The sequence below is a fragment of the Lissotriton vulgaris genome, chromosome 2_1 (genome assembly GCF_964263255.1).
Source record: "Lissotriton vulgaris chromosome 2_1, aLisVul1.2, whole genome shotgun sequence".
NCBI classification, from domain to species: Eukaryota; Metazoa; Chordata; class Amphibia; order Caudata; family Salamandridae; genus Lissotriton; species Lissotriton vulgaris.
This window is the reverse complement of record NC_141687.1, coordinates 346,707,416-346,722,014: the sequence shown is the minus strand read 5'-3', so window position 1 is coordinate 346,722,014 and position 14,599 is coordinate 346,707,416. Positions and strand designations below refer to the sequence as shown.

Sequence of the window (14,599 nt, the reverse complement as noted above, 5' to 3'; positions counted from 1 at the left end):
CTTTGGTATAGCTTTGTTCGCCCTAAGTTGGCAGGGTATGCCCAGACGTGGGTCCCTTGATCACTCTACCACTGGATTCAAGCTAGCCTGGCTGATGAGGATTATGAATCCGAAACCGGTCCCAGGATGCTTGTTTCCCGTCCTGTGAAGATATGGCTTGGCAGTTCGAGCTGGACTGTTCCCATGAGGCACAGGGTCAGACTGAATTGCATATGGCCATTTCTAAACTGGGGTGGTGGAGTGAGCTAAAGAATTGTGATGGATTAAACCCAGATCAGTTGACTGGGGGTGAGTGTTTGATTTACTCAAACGCTCCATATATCATCCCCTTTGGTATCGCCCGGTGCCACAGACATGACATGGGTTGGCACAGGACGGCTTGAAGGGCCACAGGCAGCTCATAAGGGACCACAGGGACTCCTGAATGGGCAGGGCGAGAGTCACAAATTGATGGCGAGAGAAATCTGAGAGAGTAAGTGGGAAATGCCCCTGTCATCTTCCCACCCAGGAAATGGCTCGTAAGCATTGCTTTCACATGCAAAGTGACCACCTCCGAGATTTCTCATAGCGGCTTCATGAGAAGGGCCCCTGCGATGTATGGTGGCACATGGAAAACATAGTGGTCTGCTGCCTAGTATGAACGGACATTATCTCCAGCTGGTGTTCTTGGCCCATCCAGAACACTGAATAACATATATAAAATGCAGCAAACAGCACAAAGATGCAATGCCTGCAGCCACTTTACCCAGTGGGCTGGTAGATATGTAGATCTAGAGTTGGAAGAAGCTGGCTGTTTTTTTCATTTAGCTATTTCCCACAGTTTACACCTCTCTTTCCACTTCTTTCTTTTTCCACCTTCTCATTTCCCTCTATAGATAACTACCTAGTTCTCTTCTGAATTCCTGTCTGGTACCCTGTTTCCTCTTTATATCGTAGTGTCATGCATGCAAAATATATCTCTGATGTCCACACCTGAGACCAGGGCCAACACAGGAGACCTGCGGCCTGATCCTGTTCAGAGGTTCTACTTGTATGAAACCTTGTTCGGCTTTCTGTGTTTCTGCAGAGGATCTATCTAGAAGGCAGTGGAGGCAAGTGGAGACTTTTAAAAGATCCACTAACTTCACAACAGACCCACATACACAGGGTTTGGAATTGTACACTGTCTCAATGAAACAGACCAACTGTGAACAACCCACACGCACCTATGGGATCTCTGCTTACTTTGCTCATCACTGATCCCTGTGGCAGAATGTCAATTACAGATGGAAATGTAATAGTCCACTATTTTTATAGAGCAAGTAATACTAAGTTATGCCTTGTACCACAAGATTTCTCAAAAGTGATGCCCAGCTAATATGCCAACTCTCTTAAATATAACCTCGTGTGGTTCAGATATGGTGAAATATCGGCAAACGTTTTATTCATGTCTTGCTTTCAATGTTGCTTTATTTCCATTTGTAAAATGCATTAGTCTCTGCGTTTAAGAGATTAACACATTTAAAACTCTAGTAATAAATAGGACAGGTGCTAATGGAAACAATGACAGCACAGAGTGCAGTATTTTTGGTGTCAGGATTGCCAGACACTTCAGAAACAAGCGTACATGAAGGCGTATTCGCACCGCCCACTTTTGGGCTTACATGTTCTTTGCTAGAATATGAACTGGTACCGTGAGGCCAATGTTAATGTACTCAAGACTGGGATGCAGAGGGCAGGTCCCATTTGCTGTAATCTCCTGTGTGTGTACATGCAGCCAATCATCATGCTGATGTCAAGTAAAGCTTCTATTCACAAATCGAAGCCTCCATTTTGTTTTATCCCCATCAACGGTAATGGCAACCCAAATGGGGACTTTGGTTTGTTCTTTAAAGTGAGTGCTGACACCAGCGCTGTTTAAAACACTTAAATCTAGAACTATTTGATGAGGAAATGTTCCAGGAAGATGTTTCTTTGCCTTGGGGAGTCATCCCTCATCTCTGTTGGAAACATCACCAGTTCAGTAAAGAGGGTCAACAGTCTGGGCTCTTACTCTTCATCTGAGGTGGTAGGTAGCATGGGAAACAGCCCGGACAATACATCTGGACTCACTACTGACTCAAAGCAATTCACAAGGGCCACTCTACGATCTACTGCATGAAAAACAAAGTTGAAATGGTAAGGAAAATAGCTTTTTCGTAGAAAAGCACGGAAACTATAATTTGCTGTGAAAATAATGGAAACCGTTACTAATTTTTGCCACCAAACCAAAAATACGTTACTTCAAGCAGGAAGTAGTTCTTGGTCTAGAAGTTTAACATTTAAAATCAGTGTGTCCGTGCATCAGCTAACCGGGTGGGACATGCCGCACTCCCGCTCTCTTCTTGCAGATCTGCGAACACAGTGATCTACATTGCATTTTTGTAACATCTATGCCTGAACTTAAATCTCTGTTCTGTAGAAATAATAAAAAAAACTGGTGGAAATGGGAAATTTGCGGAAAACGTAAAAAGGGGGTGAGGGGATTGAGGTAGGGTGGTATTATACAGAGGGGGAGAGAGGTGAAGAGAGCCTTACACTCCAGCACGACACGCGCGCACACACATCAGCCCAAACAGAAGGTGGTAGCGGGTCTCCCGAGGATGCTGGCGAGCAGGGGTACAGTACCTGACTCCGGGCCGGGGAGGAAGTTGAGGCCACTGGTTCCAGCTATGGCAGCGATACAACGAGAGAGAAAGAGAAAAGCAAGTCAGGCAGGCAGAGAACAGAAAGGAAACACTTCAACCAGAGAAAGACAAGCAGCAGACCTGCAGATGGGCCACAGGACAAAGCAATGACAGGCACAAAGAGTACTCCTTGAGCAGATATAGAGCAGTACTTCCTGAGCGACAGACAGGAAGTCTACCAAAGCACAGGCGCAGCGGTCGCTTGCGAGCATGGAGACATAGTTCTATCCTAAGTCTTGCCAAAGCAAGAATGGGACACGCCTTGACTGAGAGGAGGACTATGGTCTCAGTGCTGGAGCAGCGACTGCCCGTAGTCAAGGATACAGGATATCCGCTGTAAAAGAAGGCAGCGCCTTTCTGGCTTGGTTCGCGCTACAATACAACATACAAGGCAAGTATGGAGGAAAGCAGCCCAGAAGGAGGCAGAAAAAGGAGCGCTGGCATAAGTTTGTCAATGTAAGTGACTGCAGACGGCTGTGGCACACAGGAGTCTGGGAAATCAGTGGAAACAATTCCCAAAATATCAGATCCGACCGTGTTGCCGTTTGGCCTGCTGACGATTTCCCAAGACCCTCGGGACGATGCATGAACCTAGTCCAAGACTCTCTCTGAAGATCCCCGACGTCTTGGTGTAACCCCGGCCACCCCAAATAGCACTTCCCAAGATCCCAGAGTGAGGCCGGTGCAGCCTCCAGGGATGCCCAGGCGCGCTGCAGAGCCTGCCCGCCGCTAGGGTGGGGCTCTGGAGAATGCCATAGGCTGCCTTTATATAGGGTCTGCCGCAGCTCTGCGTCACATCCAGGTTTAGTACGGGACAGCACTCAGCAGCCTCCAATACCCTGCTGCGGTGGCCTTTATAGGTCAGTTTCGTTCAGGTCCTGAGAGAGACTCTGAGGGATGAGATCGAGTTTCCAACAGAACTCTGTTTCATCGACACCCAATTCAGAGTGTGTCCCACCCGAAGGACAGGGTTCCGGCCCCAACACTCACCTCACTGGCATGTTATGTTACGTTAGTTTACTTACTTTAAAATCACTTATTGCGACGCTGATGCAACCTCCGCGTGACACGCATTAGAGTTCCACACAGGTGTTAGTAAGGCATGTGCACTCTTACCACAGAGGAGCGGAAGCAGACCGGCTTTACCACCATAACCTATGCATAGCTAAGGGTAAAGGTACTTGACTTGTAGTAGGGTATGGTACACCTATAATGTAAATATACTTCATCCAAAGTGGCATTTTGGTCTAGAGTGGGCACCTACCAAAAAACAGGAAGGCGAGCACAAAAACAGTAAAGGACTAACAGTTGTACGAAGGAGAGGGTGAGGTGCAGTAAAAAGAGAAACTATTGTGAAAAGCACAAAAAAGAAGAACTAGCAAGAAGGAGCAAATGAAAGAGAAAAGGGAATACAATAGCTAATATGAGCAAGATTTAGATTAACAACTGTATGACACTTTCTAACTATTAGAACTGATGGGTTAATGCTTCATTTCGGTTAGTAAAAAATGATTTTGAATTGACTATTAGTCGTTAACTGAGATGATGTGCTGTATTTTTGGCATAAGAACAAAAAGCTAAATAGATATACATTCATATGACTGTCGCTTTGGGATAATGAAACACTGTGGGTAGCCACACAGGATTAATCTCTACTGAGGATAACCACATCAAAAGTATCTTGGGCTTCAGGCACTGGTCCTTAATTCCTCTCTGCCTCAGTTACTAATCTAAAAATGCCATTGTGTGTAATGCTGCATCTTATAATCCATTAATTCATTCATTCGGTCGGTGTGAGTGCTTATAAAAGGCTCACTGTGCCGTATGGACCCCGCTGTACACCCTCTCCCACCACATTTGATCTGGAGGTCTTCAGCCCCTGAATCTCAGCAGCAACAGGCCGCCTGTTTTTATACCGACTACCGATAAACAGGCGTTCTAGTTCCCTGACGGCATTACAAAACTCTGACAGATGCCATCTTTCCCCGCATACGTGCCAGTGCCCATCAAAGACTCACCAAAGGGCAGAGAAAGTTCTGAAGAGACTACTCCAAATGCCAGGCTACCCTGCAAAACCCGAATCAACTTCAAGATCTGCTGCATCGTAGGACGTCTAGCACCAACCCACACCAAGCAGACCAGATAAAGGTCTTGAGCGTAAACTCAGTACAGGCAGCCACGACATTGTCAGGTTGGAAACCTGCAAATTCAAGAAAAGACCAAACGACTGCAGTCTCTTGCTATGCACCAAGAATCTGGAACTCCATGCCAAACAAGCTATGAATACCACGCCTTCTCCACTGTAGGAAACACCTACAGAGGTTCCTTGGCACGCAACATCTCAAACACAAGTTAACACTTTGACTGCCTACACGACAAGGACACCAACATACAGATGTGTCATCTGTAAGCAATGCCTCACTTGACATCACTTTGCACCCCCTTCCATTGTATCAATACGCGGTTCATTTTTATGCTACGGCAGTGAAAATAATTGTGGGCCAATAACCGGTTACTTACAGCAACTGTAGTAATGGGAAATTTAAGCTTATACATTTTAGACATACACAAAGTTCAATATGTGCACCTGCTTTATTGTGGGGAAAACCAAGTAATTTCCCACATAAAACAGGAAGTTTTTTTTTATCCTCCTTCAGAAATCTTCATGGTGTCCACGTCAGACACAGCCGCTCTTGAAGTAGAACTATAAATTGTCAAACACAGGATCAAAACATACGTGGAGTATTGCCTGACTTCATATGAGCGAAGTTATTAATTCTTTCAAAATATATCAAATTATCTTGAGAAAATGATAAATGTCGTTAAAGCATGTGCGAGGTGCGCGAGAATGTCTAGCGTCACAGTAGGCAGGAGTGACTTCGATTGCAGTGTATTTACAGCCTGGAGAAGCGGCGAGTCAGTGAAAGCGAGCCTCGCGTACATGCTACAGTAGGTGTAACAGCGCATAACTCTGATCTGAAGGCCTCGCGGCGCTCTGCGGGTCTGATCCATATACCCCAGGCCACCGCGGTTTAAAGACAGGGGCCCGGCGCGAGCTGGCGTGGCAGTGCTCATCCGCGAACAAAATGTGCATAAAAACAGCACGGAGACAAACAGGGCGCCAGAACACCCTGCCAACCGAGCCGAGGCGCGTGGCTGCGGCTGGAGAGCAACCAGAAGCTAAAACCTGATCGTGCAGATCGTTGCTTCTAGAAACTACTGACAGCGGCAGCTTCCTGGAGGTGCCAGGAGGGTGCTCCCCTCCTAAGAAGCACCAACTGAGGCGGGTATAAGCGTAATGCCAGCAGATCCAGGCTGTGGCCCCTCCTTCTGTCAGCCCGGCCGCCCTCTGCGCCCACTGCTTCCAGTAGGGGTCGCTGCTTTGAGATCTCGGGCCGTAGATGTCATTCGAAAGAGTGTCCTGCTCTCTCGTTCTTAGTGTGAGTGTTTTTCGAGCTCCTTTCGCCGAGGCACTGAACGCACACTTCAGAAGGGCAGAATAGTCACAGCTCCACTTATGAATGTACACACTTGGCGAGTCTTCAACTGGCATTGTAGCCGACACTGAAGGGAACGAATCCTGGTAATATACATTGGCATCGTCTGTGCTCAAGTGTTTTATGTTTGTTTGTTGCGGTTTTATGCAACGTGAACCTGGCCTGCGGATATTAGAGCGCTTTATATGAGCGCCATACTTTGCACATTTGTGGGCTCTGGATATTGAGTGATTTGCCCAGAATCACAGGATGGTGGGCCGAGCTAGGGATTCGAACCTGGTTCCCTATTCCGAAATCCCGCCAAGGCCACATCTAGATATAAACTGGACTTTTGCGAGACGCTTCACTGCCCTTAATTCAGAACAGTCACATTAAGCTGGTTTTGATGCCTGCGCTCAAAACTTTAAGTGGAGAACGTAACAGTGCATAAAAGGCGCAGGAGACCCCGTGCTGCTACTACTCACCAGCCGGAAGTATGAGGGCACCGCGGTACCCCACTGTAGCGTTCTAGTATTTGACCTCACAAGGCAACCCACCGGAAATGCCCTGCACAATGTATCACTCTCTGGCCAGGCGTGGCCAGAGAGCTATAAATAAATGGGCCGGGGTCGCTCGTGACTTCCGATCCCAACTGGCAACCAGTGTGCGTGTGTCCTTTAATATGCTGCATGTTGTCATAGGCCCAAAAGGTATCTTCCCCCGTCACGCTCCCAGGGCCCGACACTGGCGACGAGGGTGGGATCAGGCAAACGATCCTGAAAAAGAAGCCGGTATCACCTACCCACAGCAACAGCGCCGGGCGGCGAAAGAAGAGCAGCGAGGCAACACGTGCCTGAAGAGACGGCTCCACGAGTCCAGCGCGAGCGTGCCGGTAAGCCAAAGGACGGCACTCGTATCTCCCCAATGCGCCCAGAATCGGCTGAGCAAACCCGCGTTTTTATCCAGCTGAGCAAACCCACGCTTTGATCCTCCGGTTGGCGCATGCGCAATAAAGCCTCGATCACGCCCCAAGCGAAGCGCTCAAGAAAATCCAGCGCAAGGAGCGACGAAGGCCTCACAGACGGCCTCAGTCTTCAAAACAAAGAGCCCGCGTGAAGGAGCTACCGGGCAGCATGTAAACAGCCCCAGGTGAAGAGATACAGAGGCCCCAAAGAATGCAAACAAGCACTAGCTAAGGCAAATAGTTAATGAAGACAGCCGAGACATACCTCAAGAGGCCCAGAATACACAAACAAGCCCAAGCCGAGGCAAGTAATCAGTGGAGGCAACCAATGCAATCAAGAAGTTAAACCCAAGACCGACACTTATGCCGTCGAAAATCAATATCTTCAGGTATGGCAGTAAGACCCCACTCCCTCTCAAAGGGAAGATGACAGTACAAGTAAGGACTGAAGATCATGAAGTGACGACAGTGTTCCACTTCATAGATCGGGAGGCGGACATACTTGTAGGAAGCTACACTGCAGAAGACCTGAGCCTAATTCGCCAATGCAGTCAAACTACTACAAGTAGACGACATCCTGGACATGTTTCCTCAACTGTTCAAAGGGCTAGGAAAAATACGTCGACCACCCGTGAAGCTACACATAGACAAAGCCATCCAACCAGTGGCACTAAGGCATAGGAGGATTCCGTTCCATCTGCGGCCGCTGGTTGAGCAAGAACTTCAAGAATTAGAAAAGCAAGGGGTCATCGAGAAGGTAACAGGCCCGACCCCCTGGGTGTCACCCATGGTGATCGCAGAAAAACCGAAGCAGCCAGGCAAAATTAGGCTATGCATCGACATGAGGAGGCCCAACCTAGCGACCAGGAGGGAGAGATATCTGACCCCAACGGTGGATGATATCCTAGCCGACCTGAATGGAGCCCAGTGGTTCTCGAAACTGGATCTCAATGCTGGATACCACCAGCTCACTCTGGCGGAAGAAAGCAGATATATAACTACTTTCTCAACGCACCTAGGACTCAGGCGATATATAAAAGACTCAATTTCGGAATATCGTCTGCAGCAGATATTTTTCAAAACACAGTGCAAGACATACTATCAGGCTAGGTGGAGTCCTTAATGTCAGTGACGACATTCTTATACATTCCAAAACCCATGAGGAACACCATAGACGGTTGAGAGCCATGCTGCAGCGACTGGCAGAGCACGGGGTGACGCTCCACAAGGACAAGTGTTAGTTTTTCAAAAAATCTATTGACTTCTTTGGATACGTATTCAGTGCAGATGGAGTGCAAGTAGACACCCTGGAAGTCTCAAGCAATACACCTTGCCCCAGCACCAAAGACTGTGTCGGAGGTGAGGAGTTTTTGGGGGATGGGGACTTATTGCGGTCGTTTCATTCCTAACTTAGCGACCATAGCGGAACCACTGCGCAATTTAACCAAGAAAGAGAATCCATGGAAGTGGGCTGCAGCTGAAGAGAATGCGTTTAACCAAATCAAGACAGCCCTACTGGACAGCACAACAACGGCCTATTTCGATACAGCCTGTCCGACAGAACTGATTGTGGATGCCAGCCCGGTGGGTCTAGGGGCACTGTTAACCCAGGAGACCGAGCACGGAATGTGGGTCCCTCTCGCATTCGCGAGCAAATCCCTCACTGCAACTGAAACCCGCTACTCCCAGATCGAGCGAGAGGCACTCGCAATCAAATGGGCATGCAATCATTTCCATCTCTATGTAAGCGGAAACCCATCTCGAATGGTCACAGATCACCAACCACTCCTACCACTTTTTAAAGGAACCGCGCCTCACCCTCCTCCTCAAATTGAAAGATGGGCCATCCAGCCGCAACAGTATCAGATGGAGTTGGTGTACCGACCCGGTGCTAAAAACCCGGCAGACTTCCTATCCCGCCATCCAGCGTCAGAGTCAACGTCTGGTGAAGACCCGGAAGGACGCACGGAAGACTTCATCAACATGGTGTCACAGTGGTCCTACCCTCATGCATTGTCCCTAGACGAAGTGAAGGAACACCTCAGAAAAGACGCATGCCTTCTACGTGTATCCAGCGCACTGAACAGTGGATCGTGGGACCACTTCCTCAGGGACCTACAAGGCTGGAGCGAAGTTGACCGCAGTTGCCTGGGAAAATTGTGGACGGTGAGGAATGAGCTCAGCTCGACAGCAGACGGAATCATCCTAAGTGGATCGCGCATCGTGATGTCGATCAGTTTGCAAGAACGAGCGACGACCCTAGCACATGAAGGACACCAAGGTGTGGGACGAATGAAGTCGCGAATGAGAGAGAAGGTATGGTTCCCAGACCTTGAGGACCAGGTCAAAGCTGTAGTACGCAACTGCCGAGGGTGTCAACTCACCGGGAGCTCCGAAGCCCCAGCACCTGTCATAACTGAGCACCCAGCGCCATCACTGTGGGCATGGCTAAATCTCGACTTTGGAAGCTTCCCAGATGGGAGAATCCCTGCAGTCATAGTAGACAGATACACCAAATATCCTATAGTGAAAGTACTCCCGTCCATATCGTTTAACAACCTCCAGCCAGTACTGGAAAAGGTGTTTGCTCTATTTGGGATTCCCTGCATCATCAAAACTAATAATGGGCCCCCTTTCCAGGACAACGAGTTTCGAGAGTTTCTGACACATCTGGGGATTAAACATCACCGCATAATGCCTCAGTGGCCGCAGGCGAAGTAGAGTGATTCAATGCGAACTATTAATAAAGTATTGAGAATTGTAACAGCCGAAGGCACAGATCCTGAAATCGCATTGCAGCGGCTCCTAAGAGCCTATCGTAGCACACCCGACTGCACAACACAGGTGTCTCCATGGTCGCTCATGCTGGCAGGGCCACGTAGAGACATGCTTCCAAGAGTTGACAACGGGAATCACCAGCCATACGATCCCAATAAGACTCAAGTGAGGAGACAACACAAACGATAAAGCAAGTAGGAAGCGAAAGGCGCAAGCCAGTGTGCTGCACCCTGGATGCTCAGTACTGATCAAGAATCGCTGGAACACCGGAAAGTTTAGAACACACTCTGAACCAGGAATATGGATGGTAAAGTCCACCAGTGGAACGGCTGTCACGGCAGAAAGGAACGGTGAGACGGTGACGAGAAACATTTTGTGGTTCAAACAAGTCCCGGACGTGACCGGTAGCCAACTCCCCCCCACGCAAACAGAAACATCGGAGACGCCACTGAATGACATTGACCACATGGCAGAAAATGATGCACCCTGTGCCGCCGGAGAGTCACTGGTGCTCGGAGCCAGCAATCCAGATCACCAACCTGCGAGCCGGATGCACCCAAGTCCACAAGGTTCACGCGAGACGCATGGACACAAGTATGGCCTCCGGCCTAATCCAAGGCCTAGCCAAAGGCTAGCGGACTTTATGTGCTGGTATACAGTGACTTTATTTTTGTTTCAAAATCCAACCTGATAAGGGATGTTGCGTTCTAGTGTTTGGCCTCACAAGGCAACCCACCGGAAATGCCCTGCACAATGTATCACTCTCTGGCCAGGCGTGGCCAAAGAGCTATAAACAAGCATTTACAATGCAATGGTCTCGGCATCATTAAAGGTAGAGCTATTGGCATTGCTCATGACATTTCTTTTTTTTTCTTTAAATCATAAATAAATGGCATTGTCATTTACATTGCCAATACACAGCACTCTGCACTCAACAGCACACACCACTCTGCACCTGCACTCACTGCTCTGCACACTCACTCTGCACTCACTACTCTGCACTCACTACTCTGCACTCACTACTCTGCACTCACTACTCTGCACTCAGCACACTCACTCTGCACGCACTACTCTGCACGCACTACTCTGCACGCACTACTCACTACTCTGCACTCACTACTCACTACTCTGCACTCACTACTCACTACTCTGCACTCACTACTCACTACTCTGCACTCACTACTCTGCACTCACTACTCTGCACGCACTACTCTGCACGCACTACTCTGCACGCACTACTCTGCACGCACTACTCTGCACGCACTACTCTGCACTCACTACTCTGCACTCACTACTCTGCACTCACTACTCTGCACTCACTACTCACTACTCACTACTCACTACTCACTACTCTGCACTCACTACTCTGCACTCACTACTCTGCACTCACTACTCTGCACTCACTACTCTGCACTCTGCACTCACTACTCTGCACTCTGCACTCACTACTCTGCATTCTGCACACTCACTCTGCACGCACTACTCTGCACGCACTACCCTGCACGCACTACCCTGCACGCACTACTCTGCACGCACTACTCTGCACGCACTACTCTGCACGCACTACTCTGCACGCACTACTCTGCACTCACTAATCTGCACTCACTAATCTGCACTCACTACTCTGCACTCACTACTCACTACTCTGCACTCACTACTCACTACTCTGCACTCACTACTCTGCACTCACTACTCACTACTCTGCACTCACTACTCTGCACTCACTACTCTGCACTCACTACTCTGCACTCACTACTCTGCACTCACTACTCTGCACTCACTACTCTGCATCTAGCCGAGACCTAAAAACTCCACACATATTGCTTAACAAGATCCCTGCACTCCATGCTTAACCCATTATTGATGGTACCTCCACTCAGTAAGGCTCCAACTCGGGGGAACTCCTTTCTGTCTAAGAAGCTAAAGTGTGGAATTCAATTCACTGCTCGAATAAGAAGATTGACAATCACCCCCAATTCCGAAAAGCACTTCGGACTTGCTTCTCCCCACCTCTGATAACACAAGCTACTGACCCGATACTCAAACAAACGGCAAGCGTAAATGCATGGCTGCATCTCCTCTCACACACACCGCAACCTTCCACATGTATGCGCCATGAGATAAGCCGAACCCTATTTGGAGCATGATTTCGAAACTCATGCACCTCAACCCATCTCTCCCACATAGGACTGTACCTAGGGTAGAACCAGATGTGAGCAGTGTACTTTGATTTTCAATACACTGACTGACTCCGCTAGCCCCTCATATGTCAGGAGCCTGGTCCATAACTTTACCGATCTCACTGCACTAAATCCTTACTTAATGACGTTATTCATCCTCCAGTCCAGGCGATGAGCATTGTTCTGTAAATGAGCAGGTTCTCTGTTACATCTCAGATGTCCAATTTACATAATTCTAAAATCAGTCAGCCACCTCCTGTCAGCAGCAACAAGTACAACCACCACACACAGCGCTTCTGCACATTCTAAAGCATTTGGCGACCTTCAAATAGTGTATTTAAAGAAAATGATAAGTTCCTCTTTGGAGACTCACGGAGCTGCAGATAAAATTATTTGAGAATCCTGTTGCTGGCAATGCACCGTAAAACCCCAGTTCGCAACTATGTGTCAGGAAAAAAACTTGAGAGACCTTACCTAATAAATATTTCACCACCAACCACGAACAAATGCAATGCAAAGCCTAGTTTTACACAGTTGCACTGGTTCAAAGTGATATGAAATGCCAGCACCTTTCGTAAACATCCTCTCTCTGGGAGAATAAACCCCAAACCACCTCCATAAATTGTCTTTAACATCTATGCATTGTTAACCGTGGCTACTTGCCGGCCCAGGCTATTGCGCTTGAATGGTCCATTAGCCACTAATATACTCAGCACAATGCCTACCTGCCTACGCACCTGTGCCTGGGGCACTGGGCAGGCGGGGGCACTGTACCCGGAAAAAGAACCCCCACCCCTATCAACTGCTACAGGACTTTTGGGGAGAGGGGAGCCGGACAGAAGGACAGCGACGCGCCCCGTACCTGGGGTATGGCCGGAGGTGGTCTCAGGAGGCAGCCGCTAGCCGCTTCGAAATCCTCCGCGGTCCCCCTCACCCAAAGTCGCCCTTTAAATGTAAGGAGGCGGAGGACCCGTGCAGGACAGCACCTACTTCCGGTTTGGCCGGCAATGCTTCCGGGTCGCCGCAGGCAGCGCGGCGGCCCGCCCTGCACGGGGAAGGGAGGCAGCTTTCGAGGAGGACAGCACCTGGCCGCGAGCGCGTTCTCGTGCGCGTGGCCTTAACAAATCGGCGCGTGCGGCCAGTGCTGTCCTCCTGGGAAGCTGAGCCGCTAACAATAAGGTCTCTGGCGAGAGCGAGCTTCGCTCGCTTCTAGCCGAGACCTAATAAATGGGCCGGGGTCGCTCGTGACTTCCGGTCCAAACTGGCAATCAGTGTGCGTGTGTCCTTTAATATGCTGCATATTGTCATATGCCCAAAAGGTATCTTGCCCCCGTCCTGCTCCCAGGGCGCGACACCCACGATCACGGAGGGTCGAACCAGCCATTCTGCCACACTTGCAATGGGAGAGTACCGGCACTTATCGGGAGCAGACAGGTTCGCTGGCACAGTGTGTACCTTCACTTTTATATTTGCATTTCAAGAGTTGAGGGAGGAGAGGCGGTCTAATCACAGCATCGATTAACTATTTCCCCGTCTCGCTGTGAGGCAACACTGTCGTCCAGGCCTTCCCATCAAAATAGTAGGGCAGGTATAGAAACACTGTCTGAATTCGAGTATGGGGTGATTTGCTATTCTATATTCAGCCCTTGAATAACTTTAAAAAGTCCGTTTGTGAACCTTACCGTACGTTAAACCGGCAGGGAGAATAATATTGTAGGTAGTTAGTGCGCATACCAACTGCGCCTTCTTTGGGGAATCCGTCGCTTCTTCGCGGAGCGGGACCTTATAACCCTGGTGCAAGCACTGGTCCTCTCCAGACATGACTACTGCAATTCTCTTCTTACTGGCCTCCCCAAATCCCACGTGTCCCCACTTAAGTCTGTTTTCCACTCAGCAACTCGTTTCATTTATGGGGCCAAAAGAAGCGATCACATCACACCGATGTTATCTACCCTCCGCTGGCTTCCCTTTGAGGCTAGAGCTATCTACAAGACCGCTTGTATCACCCACAAAGCCCTGCACTCCTCTTCTCCTCTCTACCTGGCGAATAAACTGAAACTCTCTGGAGGTTCTAGACCTTCACGCAATGCGGAGAATCTACTGCTTGAACCTCCCACTTTCAAGAAGGAAAGAACGATGGCCCAATCATTTTCAGGCAACGCAGTGAGAATCTGGAACTCATTGCCGCCTCAGCTCCGGACCACAGCCTCCTCCCAGGCCTTTAAAAGGGACCTCAAAGCTCTCCTCCTCCAGAGACACCTCCAAAAGTAACTCTCTTCTGTCTGAAGGAAGATCTCCCACTACTGATAATTTCTACTTCTCATGTCCATGGAAGTGCCTTCCCAGTGTGTTCTTGCGGTTAGAGTGTTTGCCTTTTATTGCAGTATTATCCATGTACTTGTGTTTGGTACCCTCTTGCAACTTGCACTCACCACTTTGCCCCTGTAACACACGGTTTGCTTCCTCTCACAGGTTTTTTACCTTTGATACTTGCAC

At 49.0% G+C, this 14,599-nt stretch overlaps 1 protein-coding gene across 22 annotated transcripts in view; it reads right to left on the bottom strand.

Moving 5' to 3' along the window:
- Nucleotides 1–14,599, bottom strand: part of MYO18A (myosin XVIIIA) — a 778,205-nt gene that overhangs the window by 465,398 nt on the left and 298,208 nt on the right. For 10 of the 22 annotated variants that reach the window (XM_086955115.1, XM_086955114.1, XM_086955128.1 and 7 more), the window contains one exon: nt 2,557–2,688. The exons of 4 other annotated variants lie outside the window; for them this stretch is intronic. In XM_086955115.1, the coding sequence (XP_086811241.1) occupies nt 2,557–2,688 (132 nt within the window). The remainder of the gene's footprint in view (nt 1–2,556; nt 2,689–14,599) is intronic. 8 more of the 22 variants (XM_086955120.1, XM_086955121.1, XM_086955130.1 and 5 more) reach the window with 1 other exon arrangement.